The following is a 24327-nucleotide window of genomic DNA, read 5'->3' on the forward strand; positions in this document are numbered from 1 at the left end:
GGGGGGGGGGGGGGAGGTGCTTTAGTTAGAGTGGCTCTGAGAGCCGCTTTAAGGAAAGCAGCTGGAGTGTCACGTGCATCGGTGTCCCTGTGCTGAAAAATGGTGGCAGGGGCACTTTTACTGAAGCTCATAGAATGAGCTTCAATTAAAGCGCCCCCACTGGTATTTTTCAGCATGGGGATGCTGACACACATGATGCTGGAATCTGCTGGAGCACAGTAATGATCATGCTCCAGCAGACTCAATTTATCGAGCCTGCTTTGATGCATTGTGTGGCCTTACTGCACGTGTATAGGCAACCTTTGTGTAAAATACAGCAGAATGCTGAACTATCACCTTATTTGGGAATGACCATTATGCAGTTGTGAAAGCATGTGGTTGATTGGTAACCTCCTAACACATGGCTGAAAAGAAATTGCATTTTAATGTACCATAAGGAAATTTACAGATGCTAAAAGGACACTGCCCAGCAGAAACAGCATGCTGTTGACTGAAGTGCAGTTGTGTGACATTCCTTTATAAAACTGACCCAGAATTCTGACATGGACCATTTTGGGGGTTGACATCCCTGAAAACAGAAGTCTACTGAATGAGTGTAAAAATTGTCAATAATCCTCACTTCTGACATGAACAATCACTTTGAGAGGGTAGTTCAGTCTCCTTACTAAGCCTATTGCTGAGACTATCTAGAGAGTGATAACTGTGGTGATGGATTATTTTTGTGATACGAATACTTGTGGGTAAGGAATGTATCAAAGACTAATTTATTCTCATAAACCTAATGAACAATGGATATCAGTGACTTCTAGTAGCAAGTGGTATATGCTGTATTTGAAAGAATGGTTTAGATGTGTATCCTTTCTCCAATTCTTTCTCCAAGTCTATATTCAGCCCTCTTAATAAATGTTAATAGCAACTGTTCTTTAAAAACTATCAATGTTTCTATGGGACTGGAATGGTTTTTTTTTGTTTTGCCTATTACTTGTTCCCTGTGCCCTGGATTTTCTAACTTGTTCTTGTATATTGCATGCTAGTGGATAGATTTGCTCAGGGTTGTATTTGAAAATGGGAATTCACATCAGAGAAAACCAAATTATGAGAATCAGGATGTAAAGCACAGCAGGGAAGGGACTCTGTTACCAAGGCTCAGTGCACTTCCTTGCATCCTGGCATGGATTTTTGACATGGTGTATACTGTAACAACTTTGCTGGAGTAGTATGTAGGTGTTATAAAACAAATAATTGAGTTATGGTGTATTTTGCTCATCTTTGTTTTGGACAGGGTCACCAGTAGGTCAGTTATTTTTTCCTTTTTTTTTTCTTTTTAGTGTCAGTCAGATTGCTGAAACTTTCTATTTGTGATTTTTTTCCTTTTTTATTATTTAAAAACTAGATTTGTTTTAGTATGAACCTTTCCCAGACTTACTCCCCCTCCAGTTTTTATTTCTAGTTGTTATGATTTAGCATTTAAGTTTTTGCAAAACTTCAGGTTATGGACAGATAGGTTACCAGCCTATGATAAATGGAAACTAAACTAAGCCAGGTAGCTTAACCCCTGAATAAAAGGGGCTATATTGCCATGGTTTAGCCTCTGCTTACTGAGGGATAGGATTGGATACATGAAACAGTAATTGCATAGCACCAAACAGAAGCAGTGCCATATTATGTCACACCAGTGGTCTATAGACCCCAGTATCCTATCTCTGGCAGTGGCAGGAGTTATAGGCGCATGCAGATAGAGTGAGCTACTCCCCTTATTTATTACTGTCCCTGGCATCCACCATCATTGGTTTGGCAAAAGAAGCACGGACCTGCACAGATAATTGAACCTTGGATCTGCAGTTAAAAGCCATGATTCTCTATTAACTGAGCTACCCAGCAATGAGCAGGAAGGCTCTCTCTTCCCCTACTCTGTGTACACAGATTTTTTAAAATTTATAACGTATTCTGTCCTTAATGAATATATGAGTTTCCTGTGGCACCTGTTTTCTGTTTTTCTGCCTTCAGAATTCACATTTTAAAGATGTCTAACGTTGTGATTTTGATAGGACTGTTCAAATGTTTAAAAACCTTCTTGAATTGGCCCTTAGTTTTCAGTTTCTCTTGGAGTTTAGCCATATGTAGATATGCGAGGCAGCCAACCAGACATGACTTGGCTACCTTCCTCAGCAGCTCACTGGAGGGCGAGTTCAGCCGAGATGGTGGGGACTTTGCCTCACTGTGGAGCCGAGCCCGCAATGCCACGCGCCGCCTTGGGAAACACATTGGCTGCACCTAGACCTGGACTAAGGAGTGCCGAGAGCTGGGAGTCTCCCTGCAACCAGCCCCACACGCCAACCGCATCACCGTGATGCCCCGCACAAGGACCCTCCTGGAGAGGTTTCTGAAGGACGCCGTCCGAAACAAGTACACTGGCGACCTGAGGGCCAAACCCGACCAGGGCAAGGTCTTGGACGTCACCTCAAAGTGGGACGCTAGCAACCACTTCATGCCCAGCGGGAGCTTCACACGCTTGTGGACTGGCACTTCCTCCACCGTGCCTGCCTCAACTGCCTGCCTCTGAATGGGACCGTGTGCTTTGGCCACTGGGACAAGAGGTGCCCATGGTGCAGCTATGTGGCAGAGACCCTCCCCCATGTGCTGTGCTGCTGCAAGCTGCACACCAAAGCCTGGCAGCTCCACCACAACGCTGTCCAGGACCACCTGGTGAGGACCATCCTGGCCACGGTGGGGGAGATCTCCATGAACCACACCGTCCTGGGCTGTGAGAGCTAGGTGCGACCCGACATAGTCATCACCAACGAAGAGGCCAAGAAGGTCATGATCGTGGACATCACCATCCCCTTTGAGAACCAGTGCCAAGCCTTCACCGATGCCCAGGCTCGCAAGCGGGAGAAGTACGCCCCGCTGGCTGACACCCTGAGGGGCTGCGGCTACGATATGACGGTCAACGCACTCATCGTGGGAACACTCGGAGCCTGGGACCCCAGCAACAAGAGCGTCCTGCATGCCTGCCACGTCTCCTGCCGCTACACTAAGCTGATGCGCTGCCTCATGGTGTCCAACACCATCTGTTGGTCCCGCGACATCTACGTGGAACACATCACAGGCCACAGCCAGTACTCTGACCCCACCAGATGAGCTGCCACTGGACCGGACCCGGAGGGGACCGCCTGAAACGTCCCCCCTCTGCGCCAGATGAACCTTCACTTCGAGAGGATTCTTCGATCACAGATGACCCCGCTCCACCCAAAGAGGACCCCTGTGATGAGACTCTGTATGGACTGAGACACTTCCTTCGAACCACCTCCTCCACCATTGCGGACCATTGTAATGGGTTTGTGTGTATCTATCTCCTTTATCTCTCAGTGTCGCGAACCCCCTCCCTCCCCTTTCCCCATCCCCCACCCCCGGGCTTAGTTGGGTAGCATTGTATCTCCTGTGACCTAGTTGCGTTCCCCTCCTCACCCCCATCCCTCTATTGTTAGTCCCTTGCTCAGGCAATCTGTATTTCCTTATCAGCTTTGTCATCTTTTTTTGGGTTCCCAATCCTAAACATTTACTAATAAAAGTCAATTGATCTTTAGCTTACTTGGCTCTGGCATGGTAGATTGCAAAGATTTTTTTTTTTACAAATCATTCTGTTAAACAATTATTTTTTTAGAAGCTAAAATATATACAACATGCAAGAGCAGCCTTAAATAAAGCAAAGTCAAGGCTTCACGAATTTAAATGTGCTAGAATGTTGGTTTCCCCTGTTCCCTTAAAATAGTTCCCTTGTGCCAGTGAATATGGTGCAATCATTATGGTCTTGCAACCATTGGAGAGGTGAGAGTAGAACTGATCTCTTCTGAATTCCAGTGCTAACAGGAAAGTATGTCTTTTCTCTTCCTGTAATCCTCTATCTCATTTACTCCCTATCCTATTCACTGAATGGGTAGAGATCTTTTAGAATAAGTAGATGGGCATGTAATTAGAGACTCATAATATATTCAACCAAGTGGGTTGAATTAAGGTAGGTTGAGTGGATCCCCCTTAAGTCTTGCATTTCCTAACTTTTGAGTCTTTGACTTTGCATCTTTCAATCTTTTAACATAGTTCCTTTGTCAGGTAATTTCCAAGGATTTTTGAAAAGAAAACTGCAAATTGGAAATTCTGTCCTTAACACTCTGTATGTGTTAGGGAAGGTTGGAGCCGAATAACTCTATAATCAGTAAAACAGACATCTGCCATTTCAGCTAAAAGTGCTAAAAGTGTAACAGGAAGAAGCTGTTATTGTCTATATGGATGAGCCATCTAGAGGGAAATTATATGTATTTTGCCAGTGAATTATACAACTGTTTACTGAATAGCAGAGAAATGTCAGAAATTGAACATTTTGGTTTTTGTTTGTCTCTATGCAATTATTGTTTGATCTTTATAAAGAACACAGTTAAGATTACAGATTTGAAATATCCATTCTAAAAGAAATGTATCTAAATGGATGTGACTTGGGTCCACCGTATTAGAGACCTGAGGCCTAGATTACAGGCCTCCCAATTTTTTTCTTATTTCATGAGCAAAAAAGGGGCACAAAGGAGACAGAGCTCCTCAAAGGAATTGCCCCAGCTCAGAGGTGGTATTGGCCCTTAATAAAGGACAGGTTCAGAAGTGCTCAGCAAATTATGAGATGATTTCTCTCAAAATCTGGCCATTTATTTCTACGACTTATCTTTAAATGGGAGAAATGAGAAAAAATCGGAGCTCTCTTGAGAATATGACCAATTTTTCCATTATTAAAAAGAAAAACACCACAAAAAAGTAAAACCTAAACATACTTACTGGATACAGAACAGTAGAAATATTGGGAGCATGAAATCAGGTTCATATTGCAGGATTCTGTCTCTGCTTGGATTATTTTTAAACAAAACATAATTGTATATGTAGGAAATCAATTCTTCACATACTAGATGGAGAGTAGGAGCTACAGCTCTAATGTTCACACCAGGCAGAAAATGATCTCAATTTGGCTGCAGATGTATGATAACATAGATTGGGACATCAGCTCCTTGCATTACGTATACGAAGAGGACTTACAGGCAAGGATGCAGATGACACTGTTGTCATGCCTCACTGTATATGTAGGAGATTGTTGATTATATCCTTTGAAAAGTGTAATAAATTACATTTCTCATCATCACGCTGCCTTGTCCCCCAATCACCAATAAGGCTTTTTTCATTATAAAAACATAATGCTTGCTGTGACCAGTGTTTGGAGAGCACATTTGCTGTCCATGAAAGGTATTAATGAACCCAAGGTTTATCTTTTATAGAAGTCTCTATATTTTTCTATTTTGAAGGTAAAGTTGTTAAAATATTTATTGATAGAAAAGTAGTACCAGCCTGAAAATATCAGTGGCAAAGAGAATCTTAGGGCCCCTATACACTTGCAGGTAAAGGCGTGATGGGATCTAATTCATGATCCACACAATTGTGCCTCCTGCCATGCTGCACGTGCATGTGCATGTGCAGGGATCACATACATTGCTGTGATCTCCCTGCTGCAAGGCACAGGCAAATTAAAGCTGGATAGAAACCAGCTAAAAAGTTATTACAGATTTTCCAGCAATAACTTTATAGCTGGTTGGACCTTTTTAAGGCACCATAGTTAATTTGCATATGTAGCCAGTATAAATCAATTGTTTAATTAACCAGGTAATTGTATGCTGCATGTAATATATAGAGGAGCCTTATTTTTAATACACATGAGAAACGCTCATAATTTTAATAACTCAGAACAAATAACCTCACTCTGCTACATTCACATCAGGGTCTCCCATCTCTGTTAGCTTCAGAGGTGTCACAGAAAGATAAGCCATGTCCCCATAAGACAGGGGTTGTCAGCCAGGGTACATGTACCCTTGGGGGTACTTGGGAAGGCCTCAAGGGGTACGTGAAAGTGGTGTGGAGAAGTGGAGGTACTTGAGAAGCACACTGCCACCTGCTGTTGCTGCCTGCTGCCATGCACTGCTGCCTGCCGCCCCTGTCATCGACCGGCCACCAGGGGACCCCCTGCTCATCAGCTGGCCTCTGGGGTACCCCCACCACTTGTCAACCAGCTGCCAGGGGACCCCCTCTTCCCAGCTCGTCCAGGGGGTACAGTCCAGGAGAAATACCCAGCAGAAGGGGTACACTCCTTAAAAAAGGTTGAAAACCTCTATAGGGATTTCAGCTCCCTGCTTCTCATCTTTTTCAGGCATGAGGAGAAGGGCTTTGTACCTGAGTGGCTGCAGCACAAGCTTATTGCTTCTCTGCACAGGAGTTCAAATACATACTTGGAAGAAAGCTCCTTCTTACTGTTTAGGACTACAGTAAGACTGGATTATGGGCCTTGTTTAGTCATCTTGAAGCTAGGAAGGAATTTTTCCTCACTGCCACAATAATGTAACATGCTTTTGGTTTTTGCCTTCCGTTCAGCTGCCTAGGGATCCAGTGGTTAAGCCAACTTGTAAAATTAATTTTATTGCAATTTGGTAGCTTCTTAGTACAGTTATTTGTTCGATAAATATAGAAATAAGTATAGAATCATAGAATAATAGGGTTGGAAGGGACCTACTTCAGGAGGTCATCTAGTGCAGGCACGCATGTCACAAATGGCACAGGCAAACTCTCTATGTAGCACATGGTTTGTGGGGAGGGGACAGACAGCATAGAGGAAGGCAGGCAGGAAACAGAGCAACAGACCAGGCAGGGAGAAGGGTTTGGAGCAGCACTCAGGGAGAGTGCAGAGCTAATTTGTGGCATACCTGCCAAAAAAGTTGGCCCCCATTGATGTAGTTCAGACTTCTGCTTTTGAGGCAGGATCATCCCTGACTAAACTATCCAGTCAAGTGTTTCTATAACTTGTTCTCAAAAGCATTCAGGGGTAGAGATTCCACAGCCTCTCTGGGCAGCCTGGTCCAATGTTTAACCATTCTGATAGTGAGAAAGTTCTTAATATCCAACCTAAATTTCTCTTGCTGAAATTTAAGACCATTGCTCCCCTTTGGTCACATAAAATAGATTACCTCCATCCTCTGTGTAATGACTGCTTGGGTATTTGCTGACTGATTTCAGATTGCTCCTCAGTTTTCTCTTCAAGATAAGTAGCCCTAGTTTTTTCAGTCTATCCTCATATGTTATTTTCCAGGCATCCAGTCACTTCTGTTGCTCTCTACTTGACTCTTTCTAATTTGTCCACATCTTTCTTGAAGCAAGGGGAGCAAAACTGGACACAGTACTCCAAATGAGGCCCTCATTACCACTGAATAGAGCAGAAAAATCGCTTCCCTTGATTTACAAGTGACACTCTTATTAATACAGTCTAGTTTACAGGCTTTTTTTGCAACAAGAGCACATATTCAAGTTATGGTTTGCTGTGACCACAAAGTCTGTTTATCCAGTAGTGTAGCCCAGTCACTCCTTCCCCAGTTGTTGCATGTATATATGATTCATTCCATCCCAAATGCAGGATTTTGAACTTCTCCATATTGAATTTCATCTGATTGAGTTTGGACCATTTCTCCAGTAATTCTGTCAAAACATTTCTAACCCCAGCTTTAACGTATTAATAAGAATATTGTGGCAGATGGTCTCAGAATCTTGCTAGGCTAAAGGTATATCATGTTCAGTGCTCTCCAGCTATCCACATAGCTTGTCATAGAAGGAAATTAGTTTGGTCAGGAGTGACTTGCTTTTGATGAATCCCTGTTGGCTCTTCCTGATCACCTTGTTCTTTTTCAGGTGCTTAGAAATAACTCCTAGATGACCTGTTCCATAATCTTTCCAGGTCACCTGTTTTCTGGGACGAGGTCAGGCTGACTAGTTTGTAATTTCCTGGAACCATTTTTTCACTTTCTTAAAGGTGGCCTCTATATTTGCCCTTTTCCAGTCATCTGGGACCTCACCTGATCTTCATGAGTTCTCAGAGATGATCACCAGTGGTTGTGAAATTACCTCATCCAGTTCCTTCAGTTTCTAGGGTACATCCTGGAGCTGGCTTGGAGCTGCCCCCAGAAGTGGGATACTTCCTGGCATGGGCAACTGGTGCCGTCTTAGTCAGCAGGGGCATGTGCCCCCTCTGTGACCAGTCCCACCAACTGGGGGGGCAGTCCCCCCACTGCTAATCTCACTACCCAAGGGAGGGGAGAGTCCCCCCATGTCTGATCCTGCCAATCGATGTGGCCAGTTGCTGCAGCTGCTTTGGGGAGTGGCTGTGGCCACTTCTGGGAGTGACTGCAGCGATCGGCTGGTGCTTGCAGGGGGGGCACCAGCCCTCCTGCCTGCCCCCCCAGCCCATCACCTAAGTGGCAAGCATGGCCAGGCAGGGGTTGTATCGGTGCTCTCGGGGTGCACATGCACCCCCTACACATCGCCACTGCTTCCTGACCAGCCCTGCTGCACACAGCCCAGAGCTGGCTAGGGTCTTCCCCAGAAACAGGACAGTTCCCAGCCAGCTGTGGGCTGGGCAAGGAAATCCCTGTGGAGCTGTAGTTGCTACAGAAGTGGGACAGTTCCCAGGCAGTTCCAGGGTGGGTGGGGAATCCCAGTACAGCCTGGAGCTGGCTGGGAGTTGTCCCAGAAGTAGGACAGTTCCCAGCCAGCCCTGAGCTGGGCAGGGAGATCTTGAGAAATCTTCAGTCCCAGAAGCCCATCCCTGTTGGGAGCATATTTGCTTACTGTGCAGTAAGCTTTTATAGCATTAGTGGCATGTGTAGAGGCACCCACTGTCATCCAAGTAGCTTTCCACCTTTACAGTCTCAAGCCAAGCCAATTCCTCGTTTGTGAGTAGCAAATCAAGAATAACTTCCCCCCACTAATTGGCCTCTCCACCAGTTGTACCAAAAAGTTACCCCCAACAAATTCCAGGAATCTGCTGCACTGCCCATTCAGTGCTGTTTTACCCTCCCAACAGATGTTATGGTAACTGAAGTCCCTCATGAGGACTGGGTCTTGTCATTTGGAATTTTTGGTTAGTTGCTTAATGATGTAGTTTCCTGATAAACTGGAATTGGGAGTAGAGTAGGAATTAGGAATAGAGATGGCATTTTCCATTTCTGGAAGGAAGGAACTGCCTGTTCCCCAACACCTTTAGCATCAGATGAAGGTACCAAGTTAATAGGAAGAGTCCTTTACCAGGTGAAACAGAGTTAGACATGACTCATGGCAGCCCTCCACAAGGTGGAATGAATAACAGTATGAAGGATGACTTCTGCTGGAAAAGTTATTGCTGAAGAATGTAGTTATTTAACTAGGCCATTTATTAAGTTGTATTCCTGGTGTCTTATCTTCTGGAGACTTTGGAACAAAGAGGTTGTTCCTTTATGTCTAACTGAGATTATTTAAGTAGCTGTGATTAAACATGGACACTTTTCCATTTACCTTAAAGAAAGATGGCAAGATGACACCTTATCTCAGCAAAAGAAGGATACGTATCAGCTCCTCAAAGTCAAAGCTTGAAGTAACTGGGAAATAAAAAATCAGCTAGCAAAATTAAGTCAAGGAGACCCAGATCTCTGCTGAAAAACATGACATGCATATTTTTTTCTGGACAATGAAGGCCGTCTATGGCCCAGTGTCCCACAGTCCTAATTTCCTGCGATTGCAGGATGTCTCGGTGCTCCTCAAAGGCACTGAATCTATCCAAGCTAGGAGGAAAGTGCACTTTGAGGTACTCCTGAACCATGATTCCACTGTAGTGGATAGGACCATTGAATCCATCCCCAACACCCTGAAAAAGGATCCCTTGCCAACCCTCTTATCTTAGAAGAAGTCTGGCATACCATCAAGGAAGGCTACTGAAACAGATGGCAACAAGGTTACTGAACCAGATGGCATACTTGCTGAAATCTGGAAGGCTGACTGTGAGGAACTGGTACTGAGCCTCTATAAAATTATTCTACACTTTTGAGACAACAAAGAGATCCTTGGGGAACTGAGGAATACCATCCTCAAGAAGAGAGATAAGTCTGTGTGTGGGAAATATTGAGCTATTGCTCTCCTTTCCACAGCAGGGAAAACCCTTGCCTGTATTCTCCTGAGCCATCTGCTACCTCTTGCTGAGGAAGTCCTGCCAGAATCTCAATGTATTTCATACCATCTTGTGGGGCCATTGACATGATCTTCGTTGCGCACCAGATCCAAGAAAAGTGTCAGGAGTAACATCAGATGCTGTATATGGCCTTCATTGATCTCACTAAGGCCTTTGATTCCATTAGTTGCAAAGACTTGTGGAAATACTGGCCAGATTTGGATGGAGAAGTACATCAAGGTCCTGAGGTTTCTCTATGACCAGATGACTGTGACTATTTTATGTAGCAAATCAGAGACAGATCTATTTATCATCTCAACTGGAGTCAAGAAAGGATGTGTCATCAACCAAACTCTATTCTCCACTTTTTTGACAGTCATCTTAGTTCTCATTACAGACCACCTTTCTTCTGGAATTGACATTGAATACCAACCAGGTAGAGGGCTCTTCAATAAGGGATGTTTTCAGTCTAAGACCAAAGTATTCAAACAACTATTCCGGACCTTTAATATGCTGATGACTGCGGCATCCTTGTGTACACTGAGAAAAACCTCCACACCATGCTGGATCTTTTCGGAGAAACCTACTGAACTTTGGGTCACTCCATCAACATTGAGAAGACTAAGTGTTCTACCAGCCTGTCTCAGGCAACAAATGTGACCTCCCTCCCCAAATTACCATTGAGGAAAGGACTCTGGAGGTAATTGGCCCCTACCTTGATAGCTATGTCTTTCAGAGTGAACATAGATGGGGATGTCCAGCAAAGGATCTTGTGCTCAAGTGTCTCCTTTCAGAAATTGATTTGGTGTATCACTATGCAATCTTTAGAAAGACACCAAGATCCAGGTCTACAATACAGCCATCATCCTCACTCCCCTCTACAGATGTGAAACATGGATGACCTACTGTTGTCATCTCAAAAGCCTGGAGAGGCAGCAACAATGAGGCTTCCGGAAAATCCTCCTCATCAAATGGTAAGATTGCAACACAAATGCCAGCATCCTTGCTAAAGCCAGTGTTACCAGCATTGAGTTGGTGATCCTCAAGCACCAACTTTGCTGGGCCAGGGATGGGTTGTGGATGCCTGACTCAACTCCCAAAATAAGTGCTTTACTCCAAGCTTAGTAATGCCCCAAGATCTTGCTGTGGATACAAGGACACAATGAAGCCATATCTGAAGAAAATGGATGCCAATATCAAGACTTGGGAGGAGCTGGCTGCTGACCAATTCCAGTGCTGCCACAACCTCAACCAAGCAACTACCAGTTTCAAGGTAAAACATCTCACCCTTGAAGCAGAAAAGAGGGTGCAAAGGAAGGAAAGGAGAAAAATCCTGGCCTATGGCTTACTCTTCCTTGTGAAAGACCTGTAACATCTGCAGGTGGGCCTTTTGGCTCAAGAATTGGGCTTTTAAGTCACCTTGAGACCCATCTGTGAGCCATGGTAAAGAATCTCTTCAAATTGAGGGATTGCCACTACCAAATTATTTAACTAGGTCCCGGATTTATTAAGTTAGATTTTTGGTGTCTTGTCTTCTGGAGAGTCTGGAACCAAGAGGTTGTGCCTTATGACTATCTGAGATTATTTACATAGCTATGATTACTGTCTGTTCACTGTCAGTTGCAAGGCAGGCAAATTATATAGCAGGATTGAAGTTTTGGACTTCAAAAATACAAATTTCAGCAAGCTCAGAACAATAGCAGGGGAAGTGCTGCAGGGCCAGGGACTGAAGGCAAAAGGAATGCATTAAGAGTGGTCATTCCTTAAGGACATGATCCTTGAAGCACAAAGGAAGTCCATTCCCATGCAGAGGAAAGGTAGCAAAATGGCTGGGAAGCCCTCTTGGCTAAACAGGGAAATCATGGTCCTCTTAAAGAAGAAAGAGGTGTACAAACAATGGAAGCTTGGGACAGTCCCCAAGAAGGACTATACAAAAATGGCCCACACTTGTAGGGAGATTAGAAAGGCTAAGGCAGCAACTGAACTAAAATTAGCAACAGAAATCAAGGACAACAAGAAGTTCCTCTTTAGGTTCATAGGGAACAAGAGGAAAACAAATGGGAGTGTAGGGCCATTGCTCAACAACTCAGGACAGCTGGTTACTGACGCTCAGGAGAAAACTGAACTCCTGAATGACTACTTTGCTTTCGTATTTCACTGGGCCAAGGGTAAAATCATGCCAGAAGATAGGGCACAGAATGGGCATGGTGGGAATGACAGCTTTCCTGCTATTGACAATGAACTTGTGTGTGATCAGTTAAAAAAAATTATATATAAGTCAGCAGGATCAGATGAATTTCATCTGAGAGTGCTGAAAGAGCTGGTGAAAGTCATTGCAGAACCCCTGGTGAAACTCTTCCAAAACTTGTGGTGCTCTGGAGAGGTCCCTGAGGACTGGGAGAGGGTCAGTGTTGTGACTATATTCAAGAAGGGAAGGAGAGAGGACCTGGGTAACTATAGGCCAATTAGCCTAACTTCTATGACAGGGAAAATCCTGGAAAATTTCATTAAGGAATCTATCTGTGATAAGCTTGCAGAAGGTAGGATTCTGAATGACAGCCAGTGTGGCTTTGTCGCAGGCAGGTCTTGTCTTACCAATTTCATCTCCTTCTACAACTCACCACCTGGATAAGAGAGAGGAGGTCAACATTGTATACCTTGACTTATAAAAAGCCGTTGATCTGGTATCTCATGATGATCTCATGGGAAAATTGGAGGATTGTGTACTTAACTGCATGACAGGTGGGTAGGAAGCTGGCTGTGGGGTAGGACCCAGAGAGTTCTAATGAATGGATCTGTGTCGTCCTGGCGAGAAGTGGCCGGGGATTGGTGCTTGGACCAGTTCTTTTTAACATCTTTATCAATGATGTGGATGTGGGAGTGAAGAGCTCAGTGGCCAAGTTATTGGACAACACCAAGTTATGGGGGAGCATGGTCACGCTTGAAGATAGGCTGGAGATATAGGTGGACCTAGACAGGCTAGTAAGTTGGATGGATCAGAACCAGATGAAGTTCAGTGTCGAGAAACGTTAAGTGCTTCACCTGGGGAATAACAATCCCCAACATACCTACAAGCTTGGCAGCACCAAACTGACTAGCACCACAACTGAAAGGGACCTAGGGGTAATAATAGACCACAGTGAATATGAGCCATCAATGCAACGCTGTAGCCAGCAGGGCAAATAATACTCTGGCATGCATCAATCGGTGCATTTCAAGCAAAACCAAGGAAGTGATTCTTCCACTTTACTCAGCATTGGTAAGACCACAGCTGGAATACTGCATCTGGTTCTGGGTGCCACACTTCAACAAAGACATGGTAAAGTTTGAGAAAATCCAGAAAAGAGCCACCTGTATAATCAGAGACTTGCACAACAAGCCATATGAGGAAAGGCTGAGGGACCTGGGATTTTTCAGCCTAAGAAAGAGAAGGCTGAGAAAGGACTTGGTAGCAGCTTACTGCTACATCAGGGGAATATGTCAGGGGCTTGGCTAACAACTGTTAACCATGGCACCCTTGCGAAAAACCAGGAGTAATGACCACAGACTCCTGGAAGACCATTTCAGGCTTAACACTAGGAAAAACTTCTTCGCAGCTAGAGTGTCCAGATTGTGGAACAGGCTCCCTCCAGTGGTAGTGCAATCACCTACCCTAGAAATCTTCAAGAGGAGACTGGACGATCACCTTGCTGGGGTCACTTGACCCCAGTTGTCTTTCCTGCCTAGTACAGGGGGTTGACCCAATGATCTTGCAAGGTCCCTTCCAGCCCCTAACAATCTATGAATCTATGAATTAAGCACAGACATTTTTCTATATACCTTAAAGAAAAGACAAAAAGGTAAAATTTAAAAACTATCTTTTTATTTGGACAATTGTGTATCATCAGTAATATCAGAAGTCATTAAATGCAGAAGTTTCTAATTGTAGTGTTAGATAAGCTATGTTATATATTCATTCAGCCATGTTCTAAATTGGGATATGTTTGTGCTGGCCCTCTGAGATATGTATAAATAGCAGCAATTACAGCAATTATACTGTTCCATCTAAATAAAAAAAAATGGGGTTGCATAACATTGTAATTGAATATTTCATATTTCATTCCACCTATTTTAGCCTCTGGAGTAGAGGGCATGGCCAGATTCTTAATGTATTTTGGTGCTCTTCATCTGCTAGGATAATGTCTGTCCTTGCTGTATTTAATGACATCCTAGCTAAATATATAGACTACATTCATTGTTTATAACAGTTTATGCAGTTGGACTGTGTCAGCACTCCTGATTTTTTTTCATTAATTTTATTAGAGTAATAGCTACAGGGCCAATCGGGTTTGGAGTCCCATTGTGTGCTAGACTCTGGAGAAATATATACAAACTGTAAGGAGTTTATCTTCTAAATAGATGAGATCAAAATGAAAAATAAAAAGGTAGAGGGTGGGGGAAGAAGAATGGAAAAGAAAACTAATAATAAAGAAAAAAAGGTATTTTTTTATCAATAGTATCTCATATATATTTCCTTCACAGCAAATATGTTTTTCCCCCTAAATGTCCTTTTAGTATATTTGATACATTAGTTTGTTCTTCTAGCCATTGGAGGTCGATACATGCCGAGATTTAGCATGAAAAATAAAATCCCTGTGTTTGAGGCCGTATTATCATTATACTAATTTAAACGTCTGTACACCATCAGCATCTGAGACTGCAGGAACTTAACTGCTTTACTGTTGGCATAATACTGAAGTTGATTTCAGTGAGCCATAAACAGTTTGGCCCTGGAGGTAAAATTACACTGTATGCATGTTCCTAACATACTGCTTAGGGGATAAACATGTCTTAAATCAACTCATTGCTTACAGCTAAGTTCCCTCTCCAAATGCAGTTTCCCTGTAGATACTAATGTTTAGTAAGACTGATTTTCTTTAAAGCCTTAAAGGTTTTTGAATGTAATTCTGTCAGTAAGTGTATTTGGACAGAATAGTAGAGAATTCATGTAATCCTAGTAAAGGTTTTTGTCCTTTTCAGCATTGTTTTTGCTTTTTAATTTGCTTTCATCAGTTCATTGAATTGATTCAGATATATTCTAAATGTTTGTATAGTACAGCTGCTCACATATGTATAGTAAAGACTCTTGAAATTCATTGAAACTTTATTTGGTAATTTTGAATTTGTAAAATTAAAGTGGAAGCTTATGCTTTCACACCTATTTGCTAAATTCATAGTGCATTGTTAAGATGCCTTCACTCAGAGCTTTTGTTACAACTTCATTTCTGGTGTTGCTTAATATGCTGGGGGTTTATATGGTTCTAACTGAGGCCTTGAGGGATTGGATTAGGCAACACCAGGTGTATTTGCACCCAAATATTCTTTCTTTGACTGGTATTTTGTACCAAAGGTCTTCTACTGTGTATTCAGTCTGGAATTTAAATGTAATTCCCCAGGTTCAAATGAAGTGGTAGGCCCCCATTTGAGATTTTTAATGAGCACTTTTGCCCCCTTTTTAATTTGCCATTGTTTCTACTTCTGTAGCCAGAGAAGTCCAAGCACTTACTTTATAACTGTTTTTGTAATCCAGTATGAGTGAAGCATGGAGAATTTGTCTTACAGCTGAACTCCAAAATTAATGTATCAATTTTCTCAGTATGTAAGGGTAAAAAAAAGTTCCCCAAGATATTTTGCATACCTTTTAAGTCCTGACAAGCTTTGTTAAATTTGAAGTAGCAAGGAAGGATCTCTCAATGTTTCGTGTGGCTAGGTTGATTTTTGCTGGGTCTTTTCACTAATTTTTTTTGCTTCAAGTCTTAATTTCAGCTTTATTTCTACTTGAGGACTATAGGCTTAACCCTCTTCCTCTGCCCCCCCCTCCCCGCTTGGTGGGGAAAGTCAAGGTTTTTTTTCCTATTTAGAACACCTTTGACCTGCCCCTCTCCTGTTCAGTGAATAGAAATGGCAAGGGTGACTGTGTAGCTCATGAAGTGAACCTGCAGGGGAGAGGGTTTCAGGAGCCCTGCTCATGGAAGAAATGCTTTTAAAGTATTTCTTTGAAAAAAGAGAGCCTTTTTCGTACCCCTGAGTATACATTAATTGGTCATAATCCTTAGTTTTGAGGCACATAATTATTCACACAGCAGCAGGTGGTAGAGTCACAGGTATAGTTAGGATTGCTTTGTACAAGCAAGCTGCATATATTAAGAGGAAGGGAGGAACCTTTTTCATGAAGCTTCACGTCTTGTAATTAGTTATATGAGCAAAATATGCACAAATATTTGAAAGAAATACTTTTTGATCAACCTACTTCTCTGAGACTTACGAATGAATGAGCAATTTGTGTAAGTGCCTTAAATTCTGTTTCATTTTTGCAGATCGTTACTAAATATATCTATGGACTACTGGAAAAGGAATGCCACTTGAAAAAAGTAACTCTCCCAGTAAGTCAGTTTTTTTTCAATCTTGCCATTTGTTTGGTACTGCAAATTGCACACACAGACAAGAGTCCCTGCCCTGAGGAGTTTGCAGCTGGATGCTGGACACAGATAATACCAGCTGTGCTTCGGGCCCAGAGAAGGTGCTGACTTGGAACAATAAATGCATGCAGCATGTGCACACACAGGCAAAGAAATATGTTGGCAAGTGTGTCTATCTGTTTTTTAATGTATCTGATCTACCTGGGCGTGAGGGAATTCTGTGGGGGCCTCAAATTCACTTTTAGTCCAGCAAGAATGAGATAGCAGAACTTTAAAATTGTGATAAGTTTGCATAGGAAACTATAAATTGCTTTGAGAAGCGTTTATAGTTCCCCTGAGATCCATGCAATTGGACTGAAAGAACGAAAGGCAGTTGGCTTTACAGGCAGAGGAATAAAAAGAAACCCATAATAGTGGTCTCAATCAAATATTTTAAATACCTTTTTAAGACACCTTTTAATAATCTTTTCAGTATCATGAGGCATGTATGTGAGTACATGAGGGTGGTATATTATCACCAGTCAGGAATAATGCAGCTATCCTGAAATCACACATATTAAAATATTTATATCTATACACATACTGTACTCTGCAATTACAGTGTATTTTTGTATTGTAGTGAGAGATAGTCGTGACCTCTCTATGCAAGCTGCCTAACACTTTCCATTATAAAGGATTCTTATGATCTTTGAAAAGCTCTCATACTTCCACTGTTCATGGTAGGCCTTTAATATTCAGTGTGGAAGATCACTTTGGGCTACACAACTGTCTTTTATTTTGTCCCCTGAGTTTCCCTTCAGATTTGGTAGAATATGAAGCATTACAAATTCTCATTTCCTTCTCTTGCTTCAGGAAAATTTTGGCAGCCTTCCAAAACCTGGTTTTGGAAAAAAAGAGTATTCCAAGATCAGGTTTTGCCACTATCATAGCAGCAAGAACAGAAAATACTGTACTGGAAACACCGGTGGTGAGGGGAAGAGAGCTGGATTTGTCTCCCTTCTCAACCTTGTAAACCCCAGACTGAGCACATAGCACAAATGGTTCTCCCTCTGCCTGGAGGCACTGTCTAGAAAGGTGTTCTTCCTACTTCCAGATTCCTTGGGTATGTCCCCACAACATAGGCAGTACCTTACAGAGATACCCTAACCAGCTTTGAATCAGCTGGCTTGGGTACCAGAGAGCAGTAGTTGTGTTAGTGCAGTGCTCAACCCAGGATTGTAGTAGATCCTGTTTTTCCAACAATGCTAATTAGACTGCGCAGATACTGCACTTTCGAGGAGTCAAGCGCGCTCATTCAGAGATAGTGTGGGTATGTCCACAAAATTGCTTTATTCAGTACAGACGCCTTTAGAGAGAGACAGAGGACGTGTGTTTTAACTTCCTCAAGCTAAAACATGAGACGAGCATAAAAACCAGATCCCTTTTTCCTGATCAAGCATTCTGATCTTTACGCTGTTATATATAAGCAGGACATCAACACCATGAGACTTTGAAAAAGAAAAATGAACTAGTCATCTCTATCTAAAACCATATTTTACTCATAAATCTAGAATGCGATTTGGTGCTGGGAATCCCAATCTCACATACATGCTTAAATCTAAGAGAAGAGTGGGAGTATGTTGGAAGGACTATAAAATAAATAGGCTAGTTAGTAGCTGAAGAACCATACGATCAGAACCTTTGCTCACTTTACACTAGTTTTTAGATTTCAGAAAGCCGTCACTTCCCCTTTCAAGAATTCACAGCTCTATCCCTTTCTTTTTTCAGTAACAATTTATTCCATTTGCTAGCCGTACTCTGTTTTCCACTCACCACTTATTCCTCCAAATTCTTTCTCCTACAGGCTTCTGGGCTGAATCTTCTCTTGTAGCTTTCTTAGAAGTTAACATTTTTCATCACAGAATTTCAAGTCTAATGTTTCATGCAACTGTTTCATACTGACATAGAAATTAAAAAAAAAAAATTCTGAAACCCACAAAACTTGCAAGGTTGATTTTTTTTGAAAAAGAGCCAGATTCGTACAGTTCTTGAAGCTGCCCAAAACTGGAAGTTGACCAGGTGTGTATAAAAGCCAAATAAACATGAACAGGATTTCAAGCAAACTGATACCACACTTTCAGAAAGGCTTGAAAGAACAGTTTAATTTAACGTATATATTAGTAACTTAAATATACTGCAAGATATATGTAATTCACAGAAATAAAATCCACCATCAAACATTGCATCTCCAGTAACATACTAGTAGAATTTAGAATGATTTAACTTCCCTAGCCACAAAGCTGAAATTACTGAAAGCTTACATTTCATATGAATTGCAATACTGGCTCAACTTGTTAAACTAAACTACTTTATTTACTTGAGTACAAGATGAGATTTTTTCCCCCCAATTGGCATGGGGAAAAAAGCTCCTCATTTTATAATCACATACTAGGAAATCTCACTAAATACAATATCTATTATTAAACTGCTGCCAAAAAAGCATGTGCTCAGCAATGGAAGCCACCTATGAACTATGAAATTGATTAAATACAGCCAACACTCATAGAATCATAGAAAATTAGGGTTGAAAGGGACCTCAGGAGGTCATCTCAAAGCAGGGCCATTTCCAACTAGATTAACTCAGCCAAAGCTTTGTCTAGCTGGGTCTTAAAAACCTCCAAGGATGGAAGTTCCACCATCTCTCTGGGTTACCTGTTCCCGTGTGTTACTGCTTTCCTAGTGAGAAAAATCTTCCTAATATCTATCCTAAACTTCCTTTGCTGCAACTTGAGACCATTGCTCATTGTTCTGGCATCTGCAACCACTGAGAACAGTCTAGCTCCGTCCTCTTTCAAACCTCCCTTCAGGTAGTTGAAGGCTGCTATTAAATCTGCATCTCAGTCTTCTCTTCTCCAAACCAAATAAGCCCAGTTCCCTCAGCCTCTCCTTAGAAGTCATGTCCCCCAGCCCCCTCACTATTTTTGTTGCCCTCCACTGGACTCTCTCCAATTTGTCCACATCCTGTCTGTAGTGGGAGGCCCAAAACTGAACACAGTACTCCAAATGTGGCCTCACCAGTGGTGAAAGCAGGGGAATAATCACTTCCCTCGCCCTGCTGGCAACACCTACTGATGCAGCCCAGTGTGCCGTTAGCCTTCTTTGCAACAAGGGCACGCTCTTGGCTCGTATTCAGCTTATTGTTCACTGTAACCCCCAGGTCCTTTTCTGCAGAGCTGCTGCCTAACCAGTCAGCCCCCAGCCTGTACTAGTGCATGGGATTGTTCCATCCTATGTCTGTGGTGAACCTCATATGATTTATTTTGGCCCAGTACTCCAATTTCTCTAGGTCACTATGATTCCTAGCTCTACGCTCAAGCATATCTACTACTCCCCACAGCTTGGTGTCATCTGCAGACTTGCTGAGGGTGTACTCTATGTCATCTTCCAGGTCACTGATGAAGACATTTCATATGAATTGCAATACTGGCCCCAGGGCCAACCCCTGGGGCACTCCACTTGATACCAGCTGCCAACAAGACATCAAGCCATTGATTACTGCCCTCTGAGCCCGGTGCTCCAACCTGAGCTTTCTATTCATCTTACAGTCCATTCATCTAGCCTGTACTCCCTTACCTTGCACTGAACATAACTATAAAACACATGACCCACATTGGGCAAATATGCTGATAGGAACTTTTTTTTTTTTTTTACAAATGATATTAAAAATACACTTATCATCCTAGACTTACATAGTGTCACTTATTAAGCATCCTTGTTTTACCAAAATTTCATATTGCAAAAACAACTACATATCCAGAAACATACAGCTACATATATTAAACCCTTAAATAACATACATCAGCTTCCCACCAAAGAGTTACAGAACTTATTTTCATGTAGAAACCTATGAAAAACTATTAGCTCAGCAACCACCTGAAACTCTCCATCCCTCCCACCAGTCCTTTCTGTTGGTTTAGTGAAACCAGCATGTCCAGTCCTTTTTCCTGCATTTCTTCTTTGCTGCTTCTTCTCAGATCTCTTACTTGTCCCAATCAATGTACAATTTCAGTTAATGTAGCCCCAGGTTCAGGCACTTCCTTTCAGTGAAAGCCAGCCCTTCAAATGGAGTTTTCCATAAATTAGTTTTAAGCATGCTAATAAAGTCCTTAATAAATTTCCTTCAGTCCCTTTGGTATGAGTCCATATAATACAGGGGCGGGCAATTATTTGCGATGGGCTATGGTGCCTGGGCAGCATGACTGGGTCTGGCAGTGGTAGTGGAGACACTGGCAGCGGCAGCCAGGCAGAAAGATCCACTGCAACAGGGGCTGCCAGAAAGCTGGGGCCAGCCACTGCACCACCCCACTGTGCCCAGGGGTGGTGGGATGAGCTGCATGACTCATGGCCTGGGCTACCCCCTATGCTTGGGCTGGGTGGAGCTGGGGGACCTGCCGTGGGCTAGATAGAATCTCTTGGTGGACTGGATCTGGCCTGAATGCTGTATTTTGACCACCCTTAATATACTGCCATCTCCTGAGCTAACAATGGGTTTATTTTGGTGATGCTTAGAAAGCAGTGGACCTTTTCCAACACCCCCTTTGCATGCGTACTCTCCCAGAACACGTCGCACCATTTCATCTTCCCCGCACCACTCCCTTCAGCATCTAGATGAGCTCATCAAGCCCCATCTGTGTTGCAGCTCTCACTGGCAAGATATTTCTCACAATCATGCATGCTAGGTCATCATGTTCCCCTCCCAGTTGTTTACTTGCCACAACTCCCTGCACCTGCTTCGCTTGTTCTTCCAAGAGGTTTCTCATTGGTGCCATTTTGTTTCTCTCCTTTAGCGCTTTCATCAATTTCTTATGATCCTTCAAGACCTCCATTCCTACCTTTCCTACTTTATATCTCTGCATGAAACTTTCCATCCTGATGTAATGAATCATTGGTTGCCATGCCCATGGACTCTTCAGAGACATCTGATATACTCCTCATTTCCTCAAAATTGCAGCTGTGTGAAATTGGGTGGTGATATGCACTGCTTTGCTCTCTCCCTCCATTATCGCATTGCATACCATGCTTACATATTTTGCATAGACAAATAATCCCAAATTTGGCAGCCCCCATTTCCCCATCTCTCTTGCTTTGTACAGTTCAGATCTTGCCAGCTTTTCTAGTTTGGCATTCCAGAAGCTCACACACATTTCCCTCTGTACTTTTGCTATCTGCCACCACATTGGTGGGAATATAGTTCCTGTACATAGAATAATTGGCAGTAGCACAGCATTAACCACTGCCACTTTTCTGGCAAAGGAGAGCATCCTTCAGGATCATAACCAAAGTATTTGCCATATCTTTGTCGTTACCTTGTCCCATGTTGTATTACCTTTCCCCTTGGCATCCCACAGGATCCCTAGTACTCTAATTTCACTTTCTCTTATTTGAAAGCCCATCTTTTCCAAGTCCCTCTAGTTTCCCACTCCCAATCTGGTGCTTCTTAATCTATTTAGTTTAGCCCCTGTTGCTTCTCCATACTCTGATGCTTTAGCACCCTTTGCATTGAATGTCTCTCTAATTATTACATTTATATCATCCATGTATAATACACATTTTACCTCTCCCCCTCCTGGTATCTTTATTTCACTTATGACCTTGTCTCTTATTTTTTTGAGCTAATGGTTCCATGCTACACACAAATAGAGTTGCCTCACTCCTGTATGGATTTTAAAGGCTCTGCTTAGATGGCCATTAATTTGTACTTGATTCTCTGCTTCCCTATACAATAGCCTTATCCAACATATAAATTTCTCTGGGAACCGTGTTTTTCCTAGCACTTCAAATATGTAATGATGATCCAGTCTGTCATATACTTTTTCTAAATCTATGTTTGCTATAACTGTGTTTGTTGTCCTTAATTAGATGTGGGATGGTGTATCTCTGGTCACTCTGATTGTTTTGGAGATCCTTCTACCTGGTACTGTGTATACTTAGTTTTCATGTACTATTTTCTGGAGGTTTTTCCTCTTCCTCAAAACCAGTGTCTTGCGCATTAACTTATAGTTCATATAAAGAAGTGTAATCGGTCCCCAGTCTTTTAGGAGTTTCTTCTCCCCTTTCTTGAAGAGTAAGATCACAGTGCCTGTTGTAAAATCTTTCCCTGCCACCTCTGTTCCCCCAGAAACTCACACTATGTCCCTTCCTACCCATGCCCAAAAATTCTTGTAAACTTCCATAGGTAGTCCATCTTCTCCTGGTGATTTCTCTTGTTGAAACGTTTTTTTTAGCACTCTTCCACTTCCTTTAAGCTTATCTTTTCTTCCATCTTCTTTTCTTCATCCTTTACTTTCTCTTCAGTCTCTTCCAGAAAATCTTTTATCTTCTTCCTGTCTAGCTCCTTATTCTGGTATAGGTCTTTATAAAATCTTCTCGTTGCCTCTTAACACCTCCTGCTTTTCCATCCAGGTACTACCTACTTTCTGCACCACTTTTAATTCTCCTTTCACTGTCTTCACTATAGCTGAAAAATATCGGGACCACTCTTCTTTTTCTTCTGCCCAGGGTGCTTGTGCTAAAAACATTTTCTCTCGTTTTTCTTTTAAACCAGCTTTCTATCTCTTGCCTTGTTTTGTCTAGTTCTTCTTGTACCTATTTTCCGTCTGCAGCTTCCTTTAGCAGCTTCAGCATCTTTCTTTGTAGCTCTCTCAGCTCTTTTGTTCTTTTCCTTGTAGTTCTTCAGCTTTCCTTCCTGAAAAATTCCCAACCTCTTCTTCATCATCCACCATTCTCTGGTACTCTTAAAATATTTCTTCAGTGTTCTCCACCCCTCATAGTGTCTCACGTATGCTTGACATATCTCTTCGCCTTGTAACAGTCTCACACTTAACTTTCTCAGCTCTGCTTTCAGCATTCGATGATTACTAAATGCTACAAATATGATTTCTTTCTTCTGTATCTCTCTTTCTTTTGATACAAATACACATAAAGTCAGTTCTTGATTGTTTCTTTCCGCTGAGGTCAGTTCTAGTGAAAACTTTTCCCACTTCCCACACATCTCTTTGTGACTCTAATTATATTTGTTAACAATCTGGATGAACCGTCTAAATTTCTATCTCCTCCTTTCCTTGTTCTGTCACCCACTTCTATTATGCAATTGAAGTCCTCCACTATTATCCACGGTCTCTCTCTGACTATGTAAACTGCTAAGTTTCTAAGCAGAGCCTTCCTCCCCTCCCGCTGTGGTGGTGCAGATATGTTGAAAACTTCTAATTCTTCTCCCCCAACTGATATTATCATTTGCTGTGGTCTGCTACTGACGATGTCTTCCACCTGCTGTCCTTTCACCTTTGGATTCTTGAATAGTATTGCCACTCCAACTGCTTTGTTCTCTTTTGTCCCTGACCACCAAGATGGTCCCCATCTCCACCTCTTTTTCAAAATGTTTATAATCCCTCTCCCCTCATACCACATTCTTGTAGGTAGATTATGTCTGCCTTTACTTGATTTAACATTGGTTTGACCTGCTCCCATCTTTTCCATGTTAAGAAATTCCTGACATTAATTGAAACTATAATCAGTGAAGTTGTGCTTATGTTAAACTGAGTGGACCTGTCCCCTTAATGATTGTCTGTGCCACAGCTCATTGTGGTTGACACCAGCCGTGTTGCCCCTTCATATACCTGCTGCTCTTGAAAGCTGCCTGATCACTTTTGCAGCTAGGAAGGCTTCCTTTTTCTTGCCTCCCTGCCACTTTCCGCTGCCTGCTTTCCACTCTGGCTTGGAGCCCAGGGGAGTTAATGGCAGGATCTGTTCTCCGGTTCTGACTCCAACTCGTCTCCCCCTTTA

The 24327-nt window shown here is 42.5% G+C and overlaps 1 protein-coding gene across 5 annotated transcripts in view; it reads left to right on the top strand.

Annotated features, from left to right (window-relative positions):
- The window catches only part of FAM172A (family with sequence similarity 172 member A), a 427259-nt gene that overhangs the window by 54457 nt on the left and 348475 nt on the right, over positions 1-24327 (top strand). For all 5 annotated transcript variants that reach the window (XM_019516886.1, XM_019516889.1, XM_019516887.1 and 2 more), the window contains one exon: positions 16405-16470. In XM_019516886.1, coding sequence (XP_019372431.1) covers positions 16405-16470 — 66 coding nt within the window. The remainder of the gene's footprint in view (positions 1-16404; positions 16471-24327) is intronic.

The sequence above is a fragment of the Gavialis gangeticus genome, unplaced genomic scaffold (genome assembly GCF_001723915.1).
Source record: "Gavialis gangeticus isolate Ggan-Ray unplaced genomic scaffold, GavGan_comp1, whole genome shotgun sequence".
NCBI classification, from domain to species: domain Eukaryota; kingdom Metazoa; phylum Chordata; order Crocodylia; family Gavialidae; genus Gavialis; species Gavialis gangeticus.